Source organism: Camelus bactrianus, chromosome 21, assembly GCF_048773025.1.
Source record: "Camelus bactrianus isolate YW-2024 breed Bactrian camel chromosome 21, ASM4877302v1, whole genome shotgun sequence".
NCBI classification, from domain to species: Eukaryota; Metazoa; Chordata; class Mammalia; order Artiodactyla; family Camelidae; genus Camelus; species Camelus bactrianus.
In genome coordinates this window covers 15,288,848-15,310,060 of record NC_133559.1, presented here as the reverse complement: position 1 = coordinate 15,310,060, position 21,213 = coordinate 15,288,848, and the positions used below count along the sequence as shown (strand labels likewise).

General features: G+C 46.2%; 1 protein-coding gene across 1 annotated transcript; it reads right to left on the bottom strand.

Moving 5' to 3' along the window:
• Nucleotides 1–5,257: 5,257 nt before the first annotated feature.
• Nucleotides 5,258–21,081, bottom strand: LRRC52 (leucine rich repeat containing 52). The gene is made up of 2 exons (XM_010953795.3): nt 20,460–21,081; nt 5,258–5,639 (listed from the first exon to the last, which is right to left on the bottom strand). The coding sequence occupies exons 1-2, from the start codon at nt 21,079–21,081 to the stop codon at nt 5,314–5,316; spliced, it is 948 nt and encodes a 315-aa protein (XP_010952097.1). The 3' UTR covers nt 5,258–5,313.
• Nucleotides 21,082–21,213: the final 132 nt, after the last annotated feature.

Below are 21,213 nucleotides of genomic sequence, written 5' to 3'. Positions count from 1 at the left end.
GATTTTGAGAGTCACAGAGGGTTCTCATCGTGTTTCTCCCTTTGTTCATGCAGCGTTGTGTTTTAGATCCACCCACGTTGCTATATGTGCATCGAGTTAGTTGCTGGTGACTGTTCTGTAGCACTCCATCCACTTTACCTGGTCGCTCTCCTCTCTCTCTGCCACCACACATGATGGTGCAGTGGACGTCTTCATGTTGTGTTCCACGACAGGCTGTGTGATCACTCCTGCGCGAGATCTACCCAGGAGTGAGTGGACTTGCTGGTGGTCGGGTGGGCACACACTCAATTTGACCGAAGTGGTGCCAGATTGCTCTCCAGACTGGCCGTACCCATCTCTACTTCCTTCGGCAATGCATGAGGGGTCCCACAGCCCCACATCCCTGCCAACATGTGCATGACCCCGCTTCCAAGCTTTTGCCAATCTAAGTCTAGAGTAACATCTGTCGTTTTAATTTGCATTTCTCTGATTACTAATGAGCACCTCTTTACATGCTAGTTAGTTTTGGGGGGTCTCTCCTCTGTATAAGTTGCCCATTCATATTCTCGGCCAATATTTTTGCTGGGGGTTCTTCTATTTTTCTTCTTGTTTTGCAGGGGTTCCTTGTATGTTCTGGATATTATCCATCGTTGTTCTCAGAAGGTTGGATTTGAGGTGGCCTTTGAGGTAATCTAGTCTAAGCACCTCATGTTACATTTGGGGAAACTGAGACCCAAGCAGTGAAGTGCCTTTTAAGATCACACATGTAGTGGGAAAGCTGAGACTAGAAGTTAGCACTTCTCCCCCCATATCATGTGATGTTGGGTCCTTTTAGTGAGGCCAGAAATGACAGGGGATGGTGGGCAGGAGCTGGGGGTTGCTGGTCCCCCAGCATTTGCATTTCTTTGCAGGCAGTAGGACCGCTTACCCTGATCTGACGGCCGAGACCAGATCTGGATCCAAGAGGCCCTTGCTGTCTTTGAGGTCCTAGGCCTAGTGACCATTTCCTCCTTCCCATTCACACCGTCACAAGGTCAGAACTTTATCTCCTTGCACTTGACCAGTGTTTCTCAAATTTCAGTGTGTATAAGAGTCACTGAGAGAACATATCAGAATGCAGATTACTGCCCGCCCCTCCAGAGGATTTAGAAGCACTGATATGGGCGGTCCATGGGCCTGATTTTGTGAAACATAGCACCGGTTTCCTTAACTACCTGGTTGATCTTCTGTCTCCATCCTGGAGTCACTTCAGTTTGTCCTCCAGGCTGCTGAACAGAACTAGTCATTCCCTGAACACATCTCTCTTGTCATATCTCCTTGCTGTCACCCTCACCATCCATCTGAAGTGCTCCTTCCTCTGTGAAATCCTATGACTTTTCAAGATTTAAGCCAAACATGGGCTCCCCTAGGAAATCCTCTCTGGTTTTTCTGGGAATTAAGCTCAGAGGCACAGGGTAAATGGAGAAATCTGGCAGGGGGAAGAGCATTTCCTTTGCTGGCGCTTTGCCCTTTGAAATCACGTGGCTACCCATCCTGTATAAATAAGGTGGTTAGAGACATTTCTTGAAGGTGGCAACACCCTAGACCAGCCAGTCTTTTTTTTTTTTCAAACAAAAAACCCAACAATTTAAGAAAATCAAATATGGAAGCACATAGTTTATTTAAAGAGTCATAGTTCTCCAAAATTTGTTATGAAAAACAATCTTCCATTCTTTCCCCCCATGTTTTCCCTTCCCCAGAAGCAGACACTTGAAATTCCTTTGGCTGATTTTTGGCGTATCTGAAAAGAAAATGCTTATGTGGCTTCTATTTGATTTTTCAGTTTTAGGCACTGTTTATTGACTTTCCACTGAAGAGAGTGAGGATCTAACCCTTGTCCTCCCCTCCGTGACTTCCACGCATGCCCTGTTCCAGCCTTCAGGATTGGCCAGCATTTACATCCAGTACACCACGATGGTTCTCTCTACCAGCCACCTGGCTGTCCAGATCAGAAATCTGGCCATCTTCTTTAGCTCCTTCCTCTTTCTCCTAGTCCCATCCCCCAACCCATTCTTTCTTTATCTCCCGTCTCCAGTCACTCGTGCAATCCTATCAACTCTACTTCTGACATAATGGCAATTCATCCCTCGTCTCGGTTCCCAGTGCTGCTGCCTTTGCACTGTCACCCTTATGTCTCCCCGGGAATACTACAATGTGCAGGTTTCCTCGTTTGCCATCTTACCTCCCTCGCTCTGTTCTTCACCTCAGAGAGAGCCTTCTGAAGCACAAATTAGACCATGTGATTCTCATGCTTAAAATTCTCCAATGAACCTTAGGGTCCACAGAGGACAGCTCAAATTTCTGACCATGGTGCGCCAGACCACATACTTTATCTATCAGTCATAGCATTTTGTCTTCCTGGCACACAGACTGCAGTTGCTTGCCCTAAGGTTGAGGTCATGCAAAATATGAGTGGGAGTGACGTGTGTCATTTCCAGGTCTGGGCAGTTAAGAGCTCCATGCCCACTGCATCTCTTCTCTCTTCGGCAGTGGACCTGAGGCCCATGCTTTAGCAGCTGGAGCTAAGGAAGGAGGAGGGCTGCCCTTCCCACCTTGGCCTTTACACGAGTGAGAAGTGAGTCTTCATTGTGCTAAGCTGCTGAAACTCTGGGGTTTATCTGTTACTGCAGCAGAACTTGTCCTAACTCTGAGTAACACAAGGTACGTGTAAGGCCCTTCAGTGTCTTGCCTTGTTTCTCTCTCTCCCATGGCCTCTCCTCTCTTCCTCCCCTTTGACACTGTTTTCTGGCTATAATGATGGCTCTTTCCCACTTCCCAGTGTTTGCACGTACAGTTCCTGTTACGTAGAGTGTCTCCTTTGCCCACATACACTCCTTGCCAATCTGCCTGGCTAATCCCCTCAACATTCAAGTCTCAGCTTAGATGTCTCCCTCAGGGAAGAGCCTCAAGGCTCCCTACCACCTACTGACATACCCCCACACCCCGTGTCCTTTCACACCCTGTGCCTGCCCTTCCCTTACCTCTCTGTCCTGAAATCACCCATTTCCTTGTGTCTCCACCAGACTAGACTGTAAACTCCTTAAGCACCTTGAATCTGCTCATTCACTGTGGTCCCCTCAGGGCCAGAGTAGATGCTGAATCCATTTTTCTTCCATGTGTGTGGAAATATCCAGGGCATCTTAGGGGAGAAGCTGTTGTGCAAAGCTGCAATTCAGACTTCTTTTGCCAAGACTTTCTTGGTAGTTTAAATTCCTGAGAGATAGTATTGATCATGGTTTGGGGAAACAGCCTGTAGTCAGACAGAGCTGGTTTGACTTCTGGTTGGTCTTACGGTGTCATGTTGAGCTACTTACTTAAGCCCCAGTGTCCTTATCTAATGAAAATATCCACCTCACACGGTTATTTTGACAATTAAATGAGTTGATATATAGAGAAACACTCAGACCAATGCTTGACATATAGAAATGCCCAATAAATGTTATTTTTAAGAATATCCTAAGTGCAAATGTGGTATCCTGGATTGAATCTTGGGACAGAAAAAGGACAGTGGGGAATAACTGGCAAAATCCAGATAAAGTTTAGTTAATGGTAGCATGACAATGTCCGTTTCTTAGTTTTGACAGATGTCCTGGGAGACAACTGTAATGTGAGGGAACTTTGGGGAAAACCAGGTGAGGGGTATACGGGAACTGTCTGTACTCTTTTTGTAACTTTTCTGTAAGTCTAAAATTATTCCAGGATATCTTATTATCACTGACATTCATTTATTCTCACAATATCCCTATATGATGTATGCTTTATAATGAGGGCCACTTAGAGTTGAAGCAACTGAGGCATAGAGAAGTTAAATAACTTGCCCGTAGTCACCCGTCATAATCAGGACAACACAGTAGGAATGACTGGTGGGCTGGGATTTAAATAGAATGCAATGATAAATATTTATTGAGCCCCTACTTTGTATAAGGTACTACCCTATGCGCTGTGTCCATAGGGAATGACAGGCAGTCTCTGTCCTCAAGGTCATGACAAGTAGGAAGCCCAAGTTCCCACAGGGGTAAGGACCTAACTGAGCATAGGACCCCTACTTGAGGGCTCATGCTCTTGACCATCACACCAAACAAATTTGGGGGAATCGCATGCAATTCACAGCGGAAGTAGAGATAAAGACAGGTCTGGTTGGGGGTTTCATGGGTGGGGCTTTGATCTGAGCCTAGAACTTGAGCATGATTTGACCTGGGGGAGAGAAAGGGAAAACCTGGAATGGGTCTTTGGGCTTAGCCACCCCTGCCTTCTGCTCTTTTTCCCTTCTTCTAAGCAGCCCAGAGAGCAGGACCACGTGAGTGTATACGTGGCTATTCTGCTTAGAGCTTCATCTGAGAAAGGAGGTCAAGGTGCACAGAGCATGGGCTTTGGGGTCAGGCAGCCTGGGGCTCAGTGCTTGTTCTGCTTCTCATCATCTGTGTGATCTTGAGCTGGTTACTTAGCCTCTCTGAGCGTCAGAGAAATGAGGTAACGATGACCACCTGACCTGATTGTTGTGAGGGTTAACCCTTGGAAGAAGATGTGTGTGAAGCTTGGTAAGATGCTGGGCACTTGGTCAGGTCTCAGTGAACTGTGACCGCCTCTGTGTGCCCCCCTCCTTCATTTTGTCCAAGGCTGACATTTGGTTAAGTGGCTACACATTTCTTGGAAAGCCAGCTTCGTTTAAAGGGAAAAATGCGGACATTGGGAGGCTGGGCTACTGACCATTTGGGTGACCTCAGTCAGTTGTTTAACCTGTCCAGGCCTCAATGTTTTCCCTGTAAACTCGTGTCACTATAAACGAGGATTGCTGTGATCATGGTGAGGTGAAGTGTGAAGCTAGCTCGTAGACACAGACCATTCATGTCTGCTCTGGTCATTGTGTCTTGTGTTTTTCTCCATTTGATCATCTTAACCTTGACTCCCATCCTCAACCCCTCCCTGAATTGTTGCTCTTTGAGGACAGATCTCACATCATGTATTTCTCTTGTCCCTCCCTCCAGCACTTATTTTAGGGGTACAGTTGGTCCTCATCAAACCCAAGTTGTCCTGCTTTTGGGGTGGCCTTCCTCAGCACTTAGAAGCACCCAACAGCTTCTCTAGGCTTTGTTCTATGCCATACTTCTGAGCTCAAGGCATCGTCCTTGGGCTGGTTGAACTGGAAAGGATCAACCTGCGAAATGGCCACAAAACATTTTATTCATTTTACTAGTAGGCTTCCGTCTGTAAGGCAGCTCCGAGGAGTGGGAAGCGGAGGGCGAGACAGAAGACAGGGACCCTGGGAAAGCTCTATCAGACAGCAACCCCTGGCCACTAAATCAGCTGAGGGAACCCGTCGTGGCCCGATTCCATCCCTCTTTGGAAAATCCTCCTGCTGACTTCCACCCTCTGCCCGTACTCGTCCTCGCCCTCGTCCTCGCTCGACCTGCGGTGGGCGTTCTGGTAGAGCACAGCGCACACGCCCGTCAGCCAGGCGGCCACGGTGCCCGCCGCGAAGATGCAGAAGCCGATGAGCAGCACGAAGACGTAGTCTTGCTGGTCCAGGTGCGTGATGCACATGTACCGGAGCGGGTTCCCCACCTGCGCGATGGGCCACCCTGCCAGCTCTGTGGGCTCCACGCACGTAGCGTTTTGGTCATCTGTGAGGAAACACACAGCAGGCAGAGTGCTGAAACAGCAGAACTCCCAGGATCCGGAGGCCAATGGCGACCTGGAGAGGCCGTCTGGACCCTCGCTACTCAACGTGTGGTCTGTGGATGGGAAGCATTGGCATCACTTGGACCCCTTTAAAAATATAGAATCTCAGGCACCACCCAAGGCCTCCTGAACCGGAATCTGTGTCTCAGCAGATTCTGGATAACATGCAGGGTCTAGGCGGGGGACAGGAGACAGAGAAAACCCAGACCGAGGTATCTGGGCTTGTTTTGCAGAAGTGGGAGACACAGAAGGGAGTTAGTGCAGCGAGAAGCTTCTGCTAGACTTCAGGGTAGGAACCCCAGGGTATGTGAAAGCAGTGATGTCCTCGGTGACCAAGGAAGAGAGGGAGATCAGGTTTGGACTGGAGCCCGAAGCAGGAGGACTGGGGGTAAGGACTGCAGAAGTGAGCTGATGGGGAACGGGGCAGCTGGGTTTGGAGGCTGGAGAGAGCTGTCCAGGCTGAGCGCTAAGTCCTCTCCAAGCTGGACGCTATTCCCTGCACCCCGACTCTGTGTCAGTGTACCTACAGTGAAGTCGTATATTACTCTGAGGAAGATGGTCTGAAGTCTGTGATGCTGTTGAGGACTCTGTCTTTGGAGGAGGGTGTAGACATGAGAAGGGAAGCCAGCCTGGGGGCTGCCACATCCACTGTTTGCAAAGATTACAGAGAAAGGAGAGGAAGCAGCCTCTCTTGAGAATAAGTGTGGGGCAGCAGCCCGCAGGGTGACCCTGGTCCACGGGAGGGCTCTCAAGTCTCCGGAAAGGGATGGGGCCCTGGGCCTTCACCTCAGGTTGCTGTCAAGGGGCAGGACCACAATTACACCTCAAGGCCTCTCTCTAGTCTGCCGGGGTTCGAGGACCTCTGGGGTTTTGCCCAGGAGGCCCAAGAGTGGGACTGGTGAGAAGCAGGGGAGGCTCCTGCAGTCTTCAGGAATTCTAGCAAGACAGGGCTCAGGTCATCTGCCCAAGCTGCCTGGAGTCCACGCGGGACTATACAAAGAAAGCTGTGTTTGAGAAAAGAAAACGTGGAATTTTGAGAATCTGGAGTGTGCCAAGGGGTGCCTGGTGGGGGATGTGGTTTTCTTATTCTATTTTTAAGAAAAAATTAGGCTTTCAAATTGGGGCTTGGGTGGCAGAGATGAGACTAAACATTAAACACCTATTTCCCCATTTTGGAGCATTACCTTGAAAGGAGCAATTAGGCAGTGATTTTAAAGCATTGTTAGGCTGCTTTTAAGTGAGAGATGTGGGTGTCTCCTTGGGGAGGGTTTTTCTACCGCTGCATTCTCTCTCCCCCCTTCACTGCCTGTCACCGCCAAGGTGGGAGCTCTCCTCGCCTCCTCACAGGTCTGTCTCCACCCGTTCCCAGTTTCCCAGCTGCGGACCATTTCCACACACTCCTGCCAGAATTCCCTTTGGCGAGCTGGGCTCTTCCCAGGCACGCTCTGGCTCAGAACCCTCTTCTGACTCCCCTGAGCACCTGGCCTGGTACTCAGGGCCCTCAGCATCCGCCTCCTCCCACCTTTCCCACCTTATTTCTCAGTGCTCACAGTCACCCACCCTTCGTTCCACTCAAATTAAACTACCTGTTATTCCTCTAGGACACTTCCCCCTGATCTTTAGCTGGCTTTGTTACATCGATGCTCTTTTTTGCAAATATCCCTTTCTCCAGCTTTTGGGTGATCAAGTCCTTCCTGTCCTTCAAGGTCTAGTGTAAACGATTCTCTTCCCAGGACTCCTTCCCCAGCCACCTCGTCCTCATAGCTCAGAGGACACGTGAGTTTCCCCACTCCCAGCTCACCTACAGCACCTCCTAGGATCATTCTCACTGCATCTATCACATTCTACCTTGCTTGGTGGTTATTTGCCAGAAAGGGGTGCATCTTTTCTCTCCTACTAGACAGACTTTTAGCTCTTGAAGGCATAATCCATGTCTGATTATTATTGTTCTTGTTAATAAGAGCTATCGTTCATTGACTGAATTAATTTTTAAATATTTGGGGGTTTTCTAGTAATTCTAGTTCAATTCTACTGTGGTCAGAGACATACTCTTTGTGATTTCAATCCTTTGAAATTTATTGAGAATTTGCTTTATGGCTGAGCATAAAGTCAATTTTAGGAATTCTTGCATGTGCACTGAAAAAAATGTGTTCTGTCTTTGAGTACATTGTTCTGTGTATGTCAATTAGGGAGTGGTTTTATACAGATCTTTGTCTCTATTGACTATTTATATCTTTATTGACTTTTTATCTTTTTTGATTTTTTGTTGATTTTATTGATTTTTTCAAAACTATTGTCTCAGTCACTATTAGCCTATTTCTTGTCTATTAGCTACTGGGGAAGTATGTTAAAGTCACCAGTTATGATTGTGTACTTGTCTACCTCTCCGCATAGTTCTGTTAAGTTTTGCTTTACAGATTTTGAAGCTATGTTATTAGATGCATACAAAGTTATAACTGTTACTTCTTCCTGGTAGATTGAGCCTTTCCTCATTGATCAATATTGCTCATTATCTCTAGTAATGCCCTTGCCTTAAAGACTACTTTGCTTGATGACATTAGTATGGCTGCACCAAATTTCTTTTAGTTAGTGTTTGCATTGTGTATTTTTTCCCATTCTTTTACCCTTAAGTTTTCTATGTTCTTATATTTAATGTACATTTTTGTAAGCAGGATGTAACTGGGTTTTGTTCTTCATCCAATCTAGCAAACTTTGTATTTTAATCAGTCCATTAACATTTAATGTTAGACTTTGGATCAACTGTTTGTTTTCCATTTGTCCCACTTTTAATTTTTATTTATTTTAGAATTTTAGGTCTTTTTTGTTTTTTTTATTTTAATTTTTTTAATGGAGGTACTGGGGATTGAACCCAGGACCTCATACATGCTAAGCATGCGCTCTTCCACTTGAGCCCTTCCCCCTCATTTCTTTTTCTTTAGCTTGTTCGTCATACATTCTTTTCCTAATCTGGTATGATGATTTTAGAATTTATAGCCTCATCTGCTTATCCTGGAGTGTCTGATATGTGCTAGGCACTGTATAAGGTGCTTTACAAAATTAAACTCCAATTTGACCACCCCACTAAGTAGTTTTAATTCTTCTCATGCTACAGAATTAATAACTTGTTCATCAATTATTCCCTCTTTGGCTTTCTTGATCTCCTTGCTCCTGACAAAAGGCTACCAGGTACTGTTGTATATGCTGTGTACTGCACAATCCCAAGACTTTCATTCACATTACAATCAGGTGACTAAGCCCCATATTATCCCTTCCTCAGCTCTACTTCAAGGGTGCAGGGCACCTGCCCCAGTTAAAGTGCCCAGGTACAATTACAGGTATCATTAATGTTTAAATTCTTCCCACAAATAGTTCCTAAGGAAAAATAAACTACCCCCATATTTAGTTCCACATGTGACATGTTGCTCCTAGGTGGAAAAACCGTCTGCCAAAATCAAATGCATGGAGAAGCAAGAGTTTCTGGGGCCCAGAACAACACCTGTTAGTGCAGGAACCCAGGATGCCTTCCCTTCAGAAAACCTGCTTGAGTCCAGTGTTCACTCTTGTGTCCCCAACATCTAGAATAGTGCTTAATACATACTAGAGCTCAAAATGTGTTGAAGGAATTAAATATTATTTGTTATTAATCCTTTGAGGTCAATGTAATTATCAGTGGGAGGAGAGGGAACCTGGGGAAATAGAAGACCATCGATGGGCCAGCTGGCCTTGGGCCACCTTGGACTACTCTATACCAGGCTTAATACCGCTCCCTGCTTACCTAGTGAGAGTTTGGGGAGGACTCAGCGAGCGAAGGGGTGTGAAGTCCTGGAGGGGGCAGGAGTAGATGGTCTCCAGGACCAAATGGAGGGGTAAGCCTTGAGCTGGGAAAGGGCACCTCTTCTGCCCTCTGAGACTGCAGAGAAGGAAGTGAGTGTAAGTGTAGATGGGATGGCCGTGAGGATGCAAGTCCTTCAGGCACGGTGTCAGAGGTAGTTATTACCACCCCCCAGTTCCTGTTTGAGAATTGTTCGAGAGCAGAGACCCTGTTTGTCCACCTTTGTACCCCTGGTGCCTCACACACAGTGGAGGCTCAATATATGTCTGTTGAATGCATACAGGAGGGGATGCGTGAGTTACTAATCTGATCTCATATAGCAGTTCTTAAACGCTCTTGTTTTTGGTCTTTCTTATTTAGGACTGGTTCCTGATTAGAATTTGAAGGGATCACTATTATATTCTGCTGTATCATAGGTGGCCCAGAGGAGAAGTCTCCCTAGAGGGGAAACTAGATTGGACCGTGTAACAGCCCAACGGCACCAAAGCCAACTGGCCAGCAAGGCCAGCTTCTCTGACCCTCATGCGTGGTCCTCTGAGCAGTTCTAGTCCTGGCCTTGGCTTCTACCTTTGCCTACCTGGAGTTCCTTTTCCTTGTCACCCAGCTTTCTTCCCTTGATGGCATAGGCAAGGGTTCAGCAAACTACAACCCATGGACCAAATCCATCCTGCTGCCTGCTTTTGTAAATAAAGTTTTGTTGGAACACAGCCATGCCCATTCATTTATGTTATTTCCTATGGCTGTGTTCATGCTACAAATGACACAGTGAATAGTTGCAACAAAGATCCACAAAGCCTGAAATATTTACTATCTGGCTTCTTATAGAAAGCATGTGCTGACTCCTGGTCTAAAGCATCCTTGGCATCTTAAAAACCTTAAAGATTTGGGTGATTTGGGCTTTGGCAGTGCAGTTCTTACCTGATACAATTATTTTCCCCCCTTGGATAATAGTTCATATTTTGGTAAAGGTTAAACCTGACTCATAGATTCTTGGAACATTACAGGAACGACCTTGAAATCCAGCAAGTTTGACCTGATTATCCCTGTGCTTTAGGCTAAGGACTGGGCTTTTGTATAAGTGGTTTTGTATATATGGGCAAGATTTAGAGCAAGATCTTTTCCTCCTATTGCAGTCTTATGTGCTTGTCAGTACCCGGAATTCTGTCAGCAGGAGATAGAACCTTTCATTCCACTGATAAAATAAGGCTTAAAGTGTAAAAGCCTCTGGAAAAGAAGCCAATGACTTAAGCCCTACCCTGGGGAACCCCTGCTACTGGCTTCCTTGAGCAGTTTAATGGGGAAAGGGAGCCAGCTGCACGGCAAGCCTAGGGGATGGTACCAGGCAGTTCTTGGAAGCTAATGGAAAACTCTATTTTGCTTTCAGCTTGGGCGAGGGCTGGACCTGCTGAATAACTACCCATCTTCTCAGAAAAATCCAGATAGTGGACAATTGTCCTCATGGATAAGGGGCAATTTTGAAGAGTTCTGTAGTGGAAGGGCAGCACCATTCACCAGTCCCCCAGGCAGAAACTTGGAAGTCCTCTTTCCTTCCTTTCTCATATCCTGTAATTCAACCCAGAAGCCAATCCTGTTAGTCCTACCCTCAAAATATATCCCCATTCTTACCTCTTCTCATCTTCTGGACCATTACCCTGGGCCAAGCCCCCATCCTTTCTTGCCTGAACTCTCATGGCCTCCTGACTTGTGTCCCTGCTTTCCCCACAGCCCCTCTACATCTCTCTGGGGAAGCCATGTATATAATTTGTAGGTCATGTCACTTTCTGGCTCACAACCCTTTCATGACTTCCTGTCATGTTTAGAATAAAATCAAAAGCCTCTCATGGTCTGTAGGTCCTGTATGATCTGACCTCTGACTGATATTTTTATCTCATTTCTGACCTTGGCTTCACTCTGTCTCAGCCATACTCACCACCTACTATGTTGAGCTCATTCCACCCCAGGGCCTTTGCACTTGCTCTCTCCTCTGTCTGGAAAGCCCTGGGTCATATTTCCGTTGTTGATCCCCTTACTCCATTCAGTTCTCTGTTCTTCTTGATCTTTTAATATGTTGGCATTCCCCAAAGCTTCTGTCCTTGTCCTGGTACCTTTTCATGCTAAATTCTTTCCCTGGCTGATCTCATCCTTTGTTTGGTTTTGCTGATTGCCAGTCAGCTGATGATATCCAAACATATATTTTATCCTCTATTTTGAATTTCAGGTCAGAACATCCAAATGCCTACTGGTGCACAAAGACCTCTCACTCAAACACGTTCAAGACAGGACCTGGCTTCTTCCCTAACCTCCTCACCGCCCTTCCTCTGAGCGAAAAGCTGCAGTTGTCCAAGCCAACACCTTGGGAGTTATACTCAATTTTCTTCTTTCCTTTATTTTCCACATTTCATTTATTTTTTATTCACTCAGTATTTACTGAGCATTTTCTCTGTGTCCGAATCTTTCTGAAGATTCAGACTTGCTCTTTGCTCTTATTAAGACCTTCCTGTCTATCAGCGAAGACAAACATTAAATTAATACAAATGTGTTAATTACTGAGAATTGTGCCAGAAGTCACAAAGGGTGTACAGGGAACTATGAGAGGGTCTAGTTCAGCCCCAAGTCCTGTTGCTTCTACCTTCTAAACAGTTCCTGCTGACCTGTCTGACCTCTTCATCTGCACTGCTGCTATCGGCTGCCATCCTCTGTTGCCTGTGTGCCTACAGGAGCCTCCTAGTGCTGTATCCAACTTGCCTGCCTTCCAAAACTTCTCAGGATACCCTGAATGCCCTCTAGAAAATCATTCAAAGGCCCCCATTGTTGTACTCCTCTTTCTCTTCCTATCTGCCTCCACCCTTTGCTGGCTTACTTTTAGGTTGGGGAATTCTTCATCTCTAGAGATGAGGAAATCAGGGTTGGCTGCTCTGGCCAGCCTTGCACTGCCTCCTTCCAGAGGTCCGAGTGGTGTTGGATGACCAGATGGGTCATGCATGCAGGTCTGGCATTTCTGAACTTGAGGGAACTTTGCATCACCCACTATCAGGGATTCCAACTGGGCTGACCTAGAGAGGTGTGAGAGGTGTGAGAATCACCCAGGATCCTTCCCAAACCACACATCTTTGCTATCCCCATCCCTCCTCGAATTTTCTGGATGGTTTAGGGAATCACTGACCCAGATGCACCCCTCTCAGCTCCCTCACTGCCCTCATGAGGCTGCTCCTCTGGCTATCAGCAGGAGGGAGCCATAAGACCACAGTGTTCATGATAAGGTTGGAGAGACATGTTAATAGAGCAGTTGACAGCCTTGGAAATGTCTGCTGCCCAGCTGCTCCCTTTTTTGGCATCTGGTCTTTACTGCAATTTCTCTGATGGAGGAGATGGGTCAGCATTAATAGTGGAAGAGTGTGAGGACCTGAATTCATTCTGGAAATCTAAGTTTTGGCACAGTTGTAGATGACTTTGTACTTGGTGGACTGAAATGGGGCCATTATCCCATTACAACCCTTGAATACATGATGAAACAGCCTCAGAATGAAACTAAGATGTTCTCTGCTCAAAATGCCCTCAGAATGACTTGGACCTGAGACAGCACATGACCCAGTCCATCTGCTCCCTGCAGATGTCCCCGAGTGGCTTTGTCCCCCTGCCTCGGCGGCACTCCTGCCCAGTCTCCTCTTGGGTCCCCCTCGTCGGGCTCAAGCAGGACTGCTTAAGGACCATAATTTAAGAGCTGGTGGAGAGGGACCCCCTGTCCTGAGACTACCCCCGTGTCCCTGCTAGTAGCCGTCACTTTCTGAGTTCTCACTGTTTCTGGCTGTTCCCGATCAGGCTGCAAATGCCCCTTGAGGGAGACGTATCAGAATATTATCGGTCTCTTTACACCTCAGTGCAAAGCAATTGATTCACTATTTGGAGCAGCCGCTGCAGCTCTAGAACCCAGACCATTGTCATAGCGCTTCTCAATGCGACCTAAGGAGCACACGCACCAGGAGCTCACTGAGTCATCCTCTCTGGACGGGGAGCCTGGGCCTCTTATGCTCATCAGAGTTCGAGAACCGCAGGCGGAGCAGACCAGGCCTGGGAGGAAAGTTCAGGGCACTGAGTCCTGGGAGCAGGGGGGTGAAAGCATTGTTCTAGTCCAGCAGAGGGTGCTTAAGACAGGAGGTGGCAGAGGGCAGGAGTTAGAGGTTGCATTTCCTAATTACGTGACCATAGCCCGCATCTCTAGGAGCCCCTGCACCTCAGCACTGACCCGTCCTGCACTTACTCATCTGCCGACCCCTGCTCTCCTCTTAGCTCATTTAAGTGCACCTTATCTTCTATTTAGATGCTGGCTAAAAGGGGTCTTATAGAGTATCTAATCCCTTTCCCTTATTTCAGAGAAAAGTGCGATTCAGAGAGGAAAGTGACTTGCCCCAAACCACACCCTGGCATTGCTGGGATCAGGGCAGGGCTTCCTGGCTTTCAACTGCATTTTCTCTCTATTGAATCCCTAGATTGTCTTATTAAAGACAGGAATTATGACTTCTTTCCCTGCGACAAAGCATCCCAGCATTATAATACAACGTTGGGCACGTAGTGAACATACAATAAATGTTTCAGCGTTGAATGGACTATGATGTGCTTGACAGTAAGGAAATATCATGGCAGGAGGGAAAACACTGGACGTGGATGTCAGAGGCTCTTCATGCTGGGCTTCGCTCTAAATCCACTTACCAGTGAGGAGGCTAGATTCCAAAGTCCCAGCTGAAGCATCCTATGTTAAAAGGCTTCCCTGACCAATATGGTGGCCACAACCCGTACAGGTGGCTATTTAAATGAATTGAAATGACATAAAATTAACATTTTAGTCCCTCAGTTACACTAGCCTGATTTTAAGAGATCAACAGCCCTGTGTGGCTAGTGGGGACTGTTTCGCACAGCACAGATTTAGACCATTTCTGCTGCTGCAGAAACTTCTCTTGGATAGCGCTGGACCGGACTTTGAGGGTGGAGGGGAGATAGGGGGCCAGGTTTTTTCTGTCCAGGGGCTTAGAGCTGCGTGAGGTTTTGAGAGCATCTTCAGAGGCATTCGACCCTGTCCCACTAGGGAGCTCTATCCCGGGAAGAACTCAATTTCCACTCTCACCTTCAAATAGCATTAATGACTGGAAAATTACAGTTCCGGCCAGGAATGAGTCCTTCTATTTGCTGACCTTAGCCAAAAAGGAAATGGAATTTGTGGATCTGTTTTAACTCTGTATTGATCGGAGCATCCTGGCAACCAGCACATTTTAATCCACCCCCGTTTCGGCTGTGGTTTTTGTGTTTGGAAAGTGAATACATGAACTGTTTGAGGACTGGGCAGTGTTCAGTGCATCTGGTGGGTATAGCATTGGAGAGCTTCCTTTGATGAAGACCTTTGATAATAGCATCAAATCTCTTGTCCATGTAGGGAAGTTCTGACATTCTTATTGGCTGCAGCCTTGTGGTAATAAAGGGGGAATAAAACATTCGGCCTCCTCTGCAGCCCCTCTATGGGGGGAGGGGCGGACTTAGCCAAAGTGTGACATAAGGGAAGGACATGTTATTGCCCTCATGTCTTATTTTAAGACTTCTCCATTTCTTTCCCGGACCTTGGCTTCCTTCAAGGTTCCCCACTGTTGCAGAATTAATCTTAGCTAATTGTATTTCTCAAGAATTCACTCTTCCCTCTGATATGAAAGCTGATAAAAGCTTAGGGGCACTTGCATTATTCCATCCAGGAACTTATGTATTTTTTCATGATCCTCTTCGAGATGGGGGCATTTTCTGGGACCCAGAAAGGTAAATCTCCAATGGCTAATTTTAGCCTAGTGGTAGGCAGCATATAGGGGGATACTGGGGCAAAAGTACAGCTCGGTAGTGTTCAGATCACAAAATTACACCATGAAGGTGACTTCTTTCTCCCAAGGCCATGTCTGCCCCAGAGTCGAGCTGACCTTCTTGCCCTCATCCCTTGAAAACTGTCTGCATATCCTCCCCTGTTTCTTGCAGGTGGGGCTTGTCTGGAAGGTAGAACTTCAGTTCCAGGTTCAGGTGACTCAGGAAGAACCAGCCCCTAGTCTCATGGCCCAGGCTGAGACTAAGCTTTGATTTGGACTTCTGGTTTTGTTCCCCAGGGTCTGAACGTCGGTATTCATAACTCATCTAATATCCAGCTCCCTCCAGGACTCCCTCTGTCCCATTTTCTCAGGGATTAAAATCCTGGGACCTGCTCGCCACCTTCCCATCTCCTGTCTATATCCCCACGTGCATCCCTACAGTCACGTCTCCTAGACAGGATGCATGTCCTCTAATACGGCTGAGCTCTCCTGAAGTCCGCCACTTGTCCCAGTGACTGGGACAAGACCACCCGACTGACGTTGGCTGCTCTGTTAGTACCCTGTGTCCTTCCTACATCTGCCAGCCATCCGTTTAATGAAGGCTTATGGTGTGCCAGGCTTAACACTAATGGCAGTTCACATTAGCAGTTCATCAATGTTCTCATTTCATCCTTACGACAGCCCTAGACAGATTGGTTCTATTGTTTTACCTTTTTGAAAGATGAGGACACTGAAGTTCAGAGAGGTTAAGAATTTATCTAATATCCTATAAATACTTAATGGCAAGGCTAAGGTTATAATCCAGATCTGTTTCACTCCAGAACCTAAGCTCTAAACACTGGGCTTTCCTGCCCGCGTGGTGGCTGTCCTTCGCTGCCTGCCGCTGAGACTCTCCCAAGTGCTTTCTCTATCCCCACAGGCACATGCTCACCTCTCTTGTCCCTCTCTGTCCAGTGGGGTTAGTTCTGTTGTGCCTGACAGGACCGTGGGACACACATGGTGCAGAGGCTCCACAGTCATATGAGTCTCCATACACAGCCCAGGCTTCTTGGCTGGTTGCCTCCATGAGCACTTGTTTGGCACATAATAAGCATTCAATAAATATTTAAATGGATGAATGGGTGAGCTGAGTGGTAGCATGGAAGTCCCTTACTTTGCAAGGGATCTATATGCTGGAATTCTGTTGTCATCCTGAGCTCAATACTGAACCACAGGTCAAATCCCCCAGTACTAAGATTTAGTATCTCCCTGGGTCTAAAATGAAACCCGTCTTTGAGCTGGGTTCTCCTTTATAACCAACAAGGTTATTTGGTTTATTTCATACAAATTCTTCATATACCCTGAAATTTGGACGCATGAGAAAGAGATGTGTAGGTTCCATTCTAGAACATGCCAAAGATGACCATTTTGATAGAAAATGTGGTCCAATAGATGGGCTTAAGGTTGAAAGTTCAACTAGAGTGTTTGTCAATAGCAAAGATATTTCGACCTAACGAGACTTGAATCATCACATAAGAATCACGCGAAACAAATATTATCCATTATGTTGAGGTCTGGCTAAAAGGTAGAGAAGTATCTAATGAATTTTACTGTGTGTGTGTTCAATTTTATGCATATGTGTGTCAGTTCATATGTCTTCTGTGTGTAGCTACACATTTATGTGTGCATGCACATTATGCATATGTAATATGTGGGTGAGTGTGTATGTGAGGAGGTGTGTATATATGTATGGTATATATGTGGGATATAGCTGTGTGTTTGTATATGTGTAAGTATGTATGTGTGTTTGCATGTGTGTTTATGTGTATGTTTGTGGTTGTGCATATACGGGAAGGGAGAACCAGACTGAATAAGATGCAAAGGCGAGCGAACACTGAGATTAGGTCTATTCTTTTAGAGTTTGGATAGATTGGGGTGCAATTGGTTTGCAAGGGAAGTGCAGGCATGTTATAATGAGTTTATGATGGCTTGGGCTTATTATCCAATGAAAATAATTTTGTGTGAGTTCCAGGTGTAGCCAGATAGGAAGTAAAGCTGAAATTTAGATGCTATGCCCATATGCTTATAACACAATTTATGTTTATAAACAAAGTAACTTATTGGATCATAGTTATCATGTAACTTGAGGATTTAAGAGATGGTAGTCACATGGAAAAAGACCTGAATTTGAAATCAGAGAACGTCAAACCATTTTCTCCCCATTTAGTAGCTGTGTGATTTTGGGTGGATCAGTCTATCTTCTCAACCATAGGGTAGGGGTAAAAATACCCATCTTAGCCTCTTCCACAGTCCTAGGCACAAAATTTAAGGGTTGGTGTGAAACCCAGTAAAGAAAATGAGACAGAATGTATGAAGAAAATTCAGTAGCTGCAAAGCTCTATACAAAGATGGGTTGTTCTAAGCCTGGCCTTGGGCTCAGGGATGTTTTTAAGAGATAATAATAGTGAACTGGAGCAATGAGACCATATTTCTGCATCAAGTGGCCTGAGAAGTTTCCTCTAGGCCACAAAACAGCAGAGGGGGACGAGCAGAGGGGGACGGGCAGATTAGCAATTGCCAGGGTGGAGGTGGGGGAGGGGGGCATTCATGTGTCTGCAAAGGTGGTCCCACTGGCCAGTGGGTGAAAACTTTGCCTCAAAAGACATGCTCTTCATTCAAGAGCTTATGGGCTTGACAAGATAGACACCCACTTCTGATGTTTTTGAAAACATCCAGTGAAACAGACTCAGTTTATAATGCTATTCGATCCTGGGTTGAATGGAGTCAAGGAGTCCAAGGTAATTCGCCTGAAAATTCTGAGAAGATACAACTTTATAAAAGTTGTATAAAGCAAAATTCTGATTAAGGGAGATTTGATGGGAGGTGAAGTGGTAGGCTAAGGGACTGGGGAAGAAGCCACTGCACCCTTTTCAGCTAGGTAGGGAGTCTTCCTGGCAAATTGGTGGTTTCTGCTCAAGGGAAATGTGTGTATGGTGGGGAGGGGGCAAGAGAAAATGATGCTCTTCCGTGGGCTAGTTACAGGAAGAATGATGGGGAGAGTCCTATTTGGGTACCACATTTAATGCATGAGAATGATTAATACTGACCTTCTTTTAGGGAGCTTTCTAGAAACCACTACAGCACCAGTCATTGAGAAAAGTAGAAGACATTATCTCTGGAGAGGTGAGTCAAGCTACCCAAGAAACTGTTCCTGTGTTCTTTTATGATTAGTACTGTAAATAGGATGGTCTTATAGAAAATAAACTTATGGTTAACAAAGGAGAAAGGGGGTGGGGAGGGATAAATTAGGAGTTTGGGATTAACAGATACACACTACTATAGATAAACTAGATAAACAACAAGGATGGACTGTTTAACACAGGGAGCTATATTCAACATCCTGTAATAACATATAATAGAATAAATCTGAAAAAGAATATCTATTGATCTATGTATCTATCTATCTCCTAATCACTTTACTATACATCCAAAATTAACACAACATTGTAAATCAACTACACTTCAATGAAAAAAAAAAAAGAGAAGATGGTCTGACAAAGTTAGTTCCTTTTGATTTATTCTAACTCAAGCTCAAGTACCTGGCAGCATGGCCAGGTGCCTAGGGTGCAAAATTTAAGGAGACACTGACTCTCAGTGCCACCTTCAGTTCTGCATCCGAGGAGCCTCACCTGCTGCACCATAGCCCAGCCCCTGCCTGGAAGACATTTTAAGACACGCCCATTGGAAAGCCAGGAGGGCACGTTTTTACTTGCCGTCACCACCCAGCTCCCTCTCCCCCAGTTCCCAACACCTGTCATTTTGGTCAGGAACCTTTCTAGAGCATTGCCACATGGGCAGGACCTCATGTGGAAACTTCAGCAGGACATTTGTGAAGCTGATGCATGAAAATATTTTCAAAACAAACACCCAGGAGAGGCAAAGAAGAAGGGGTTCTGGTAGGGTTTCATTATCTCAGAGGCCCCAGGCTCTCTGTGAGGGGTTATTTCATGTTTCTCTGAAGCTCTGACTTCCCTGGATGACAGTGACATTGATGGAGTGACAGGGTTGAAGGACGAGGGCGGGACAGTAAAGTCACTGAAAAGAAGAGGGAATGAGGCAGCGGAGTGACCCGGGGACCACGGCAGAGGGGTGGGGACAGGGGACAGAATGGCAGCAACTGGCTTGGAAACCTACGAGGTAAAAGTTGAGAGTCTGCCTGTAAAATTGGCATCTCCCGGCTTGACACAGTGGGCACCGGCGGCCCACTCTCCACCCATTCATGCCGTTCTCCCTCCCTGCGAGGTTAGCATCTGAAGACAAAGGGAACATCAAAAGCCCTCTCCTCTCCTCCCTCTCTCATGAGTGTCCAGGTGGCTCATGTACCTCTCTTTGCATCTTTGTTGAACGCTCCCTTTTATATATCACACTATTGTATTTTCTACTGGCTATGATTGAATTGACTTTTAGACCTGGGAAAAATTCAGTCACTGAATTAAAGAGATTAAAATAATTTACCCATGGAATTCAGGGTCCGTGTACTACTTTGTTATATCGCAGCTACAGTACTTTATCATTTCCATGCATATCATTTATTTAATTTATTTATTTTAATTTATTTTGTTTCTTTTGGGGGTAGTAATTAGGTTTATTTATTATTATTATTTTTATTTTTATTTAACAGAGGTACTGGGGTTGGAACCCATGACCTCGTGCATGCTAAGCATGCGCTCTACCACTGAGCTATACCCTCCTCCCTCCCCATGCATATCATTTTATGTTGACATGACAACTCTGTTTGGTAATATTATTGTCTCCACTTTGTGGATCAGGAAACTGAGGCTCAGAGAAACTGTGACTTTCCTAAGGGCAGCCAAGTAGTAAGTGCTGAGTAGGAGCAGAACTGAGTTCTTTGGATGGTTATTCTAGAACCTTTCCTACTGATCCTTACTGCCTCTCCAGTCAACCCAAGGATGGATCCTGCAAAGCAATAAGAAAGCTTTCAATCAGCTTCACCCAGATTTTTCTCCCACCCTGACCATCTTTTGACTTCACCTTTCCTGGCACCAGTTCCTCTTACGCTATCGCATCCTCTTCCCCACCCCCAACCAAGCCCTCACCTGGATGGTTCAGATGGGACACTATCAAGTAGATGGAGAAGTCCAGGAAGGAGCAGTTGCACTTCCAGGGGTTTCCACTCAGATACAGGGTCTGGAGTGATACGAGGTTTTGGAAGGCAGCGTGGTCCAAGGTCTGCAAGCCGGTATTTCTGAGGTCCAGATACCTCAAAGAGCTGGTGTTGGCAAAGGTGTACTTGTTAAGTGATAACAGACGAGGGTTGTTGGAGAGATTCAGCTGCACCAGGTTGCTAAGCACGGAGAAACTGTATGGGGAGATCAAGGATAGATTGTTGAAGCTGAGATCGAGGTAGATGAGTTTGAAGACCCCGATGAAGGTATAATCCATCACCTCCTGAATCAGGTTTTTCTGACAGTCCAAGTAAACAAGGTCACTGAGGAGTCCTAGAGTCATCGCTGGCAAGAAACGGATTCTGTTATCACTCAGGTACAGCCTCCGGGTGTTCAGGGGGATGTCGGGGGGGTATTCAGTTAATTGCATCCCTGTGCAGATCACTTCTTGGGTTTGACACTGACAATCAACTGGACACTTTAACCCTGATGCCAGTCCCATTCCAAAGGAAAAGAGTAACCACCCGGGCCCAGGGCCTGAAGCAAGGGGCATAGTAAGAAGCGGCGACTACCCTCCTTCCACTTTCCTGCGGGCGCTGTCCCTCTGATCAGAAGGCTGCCGAGGGGTGGGGTGGGGCGGGGGAGGGGCTCTGGAAAGAACTGTAACACCCTAGCTTTGTGCAAA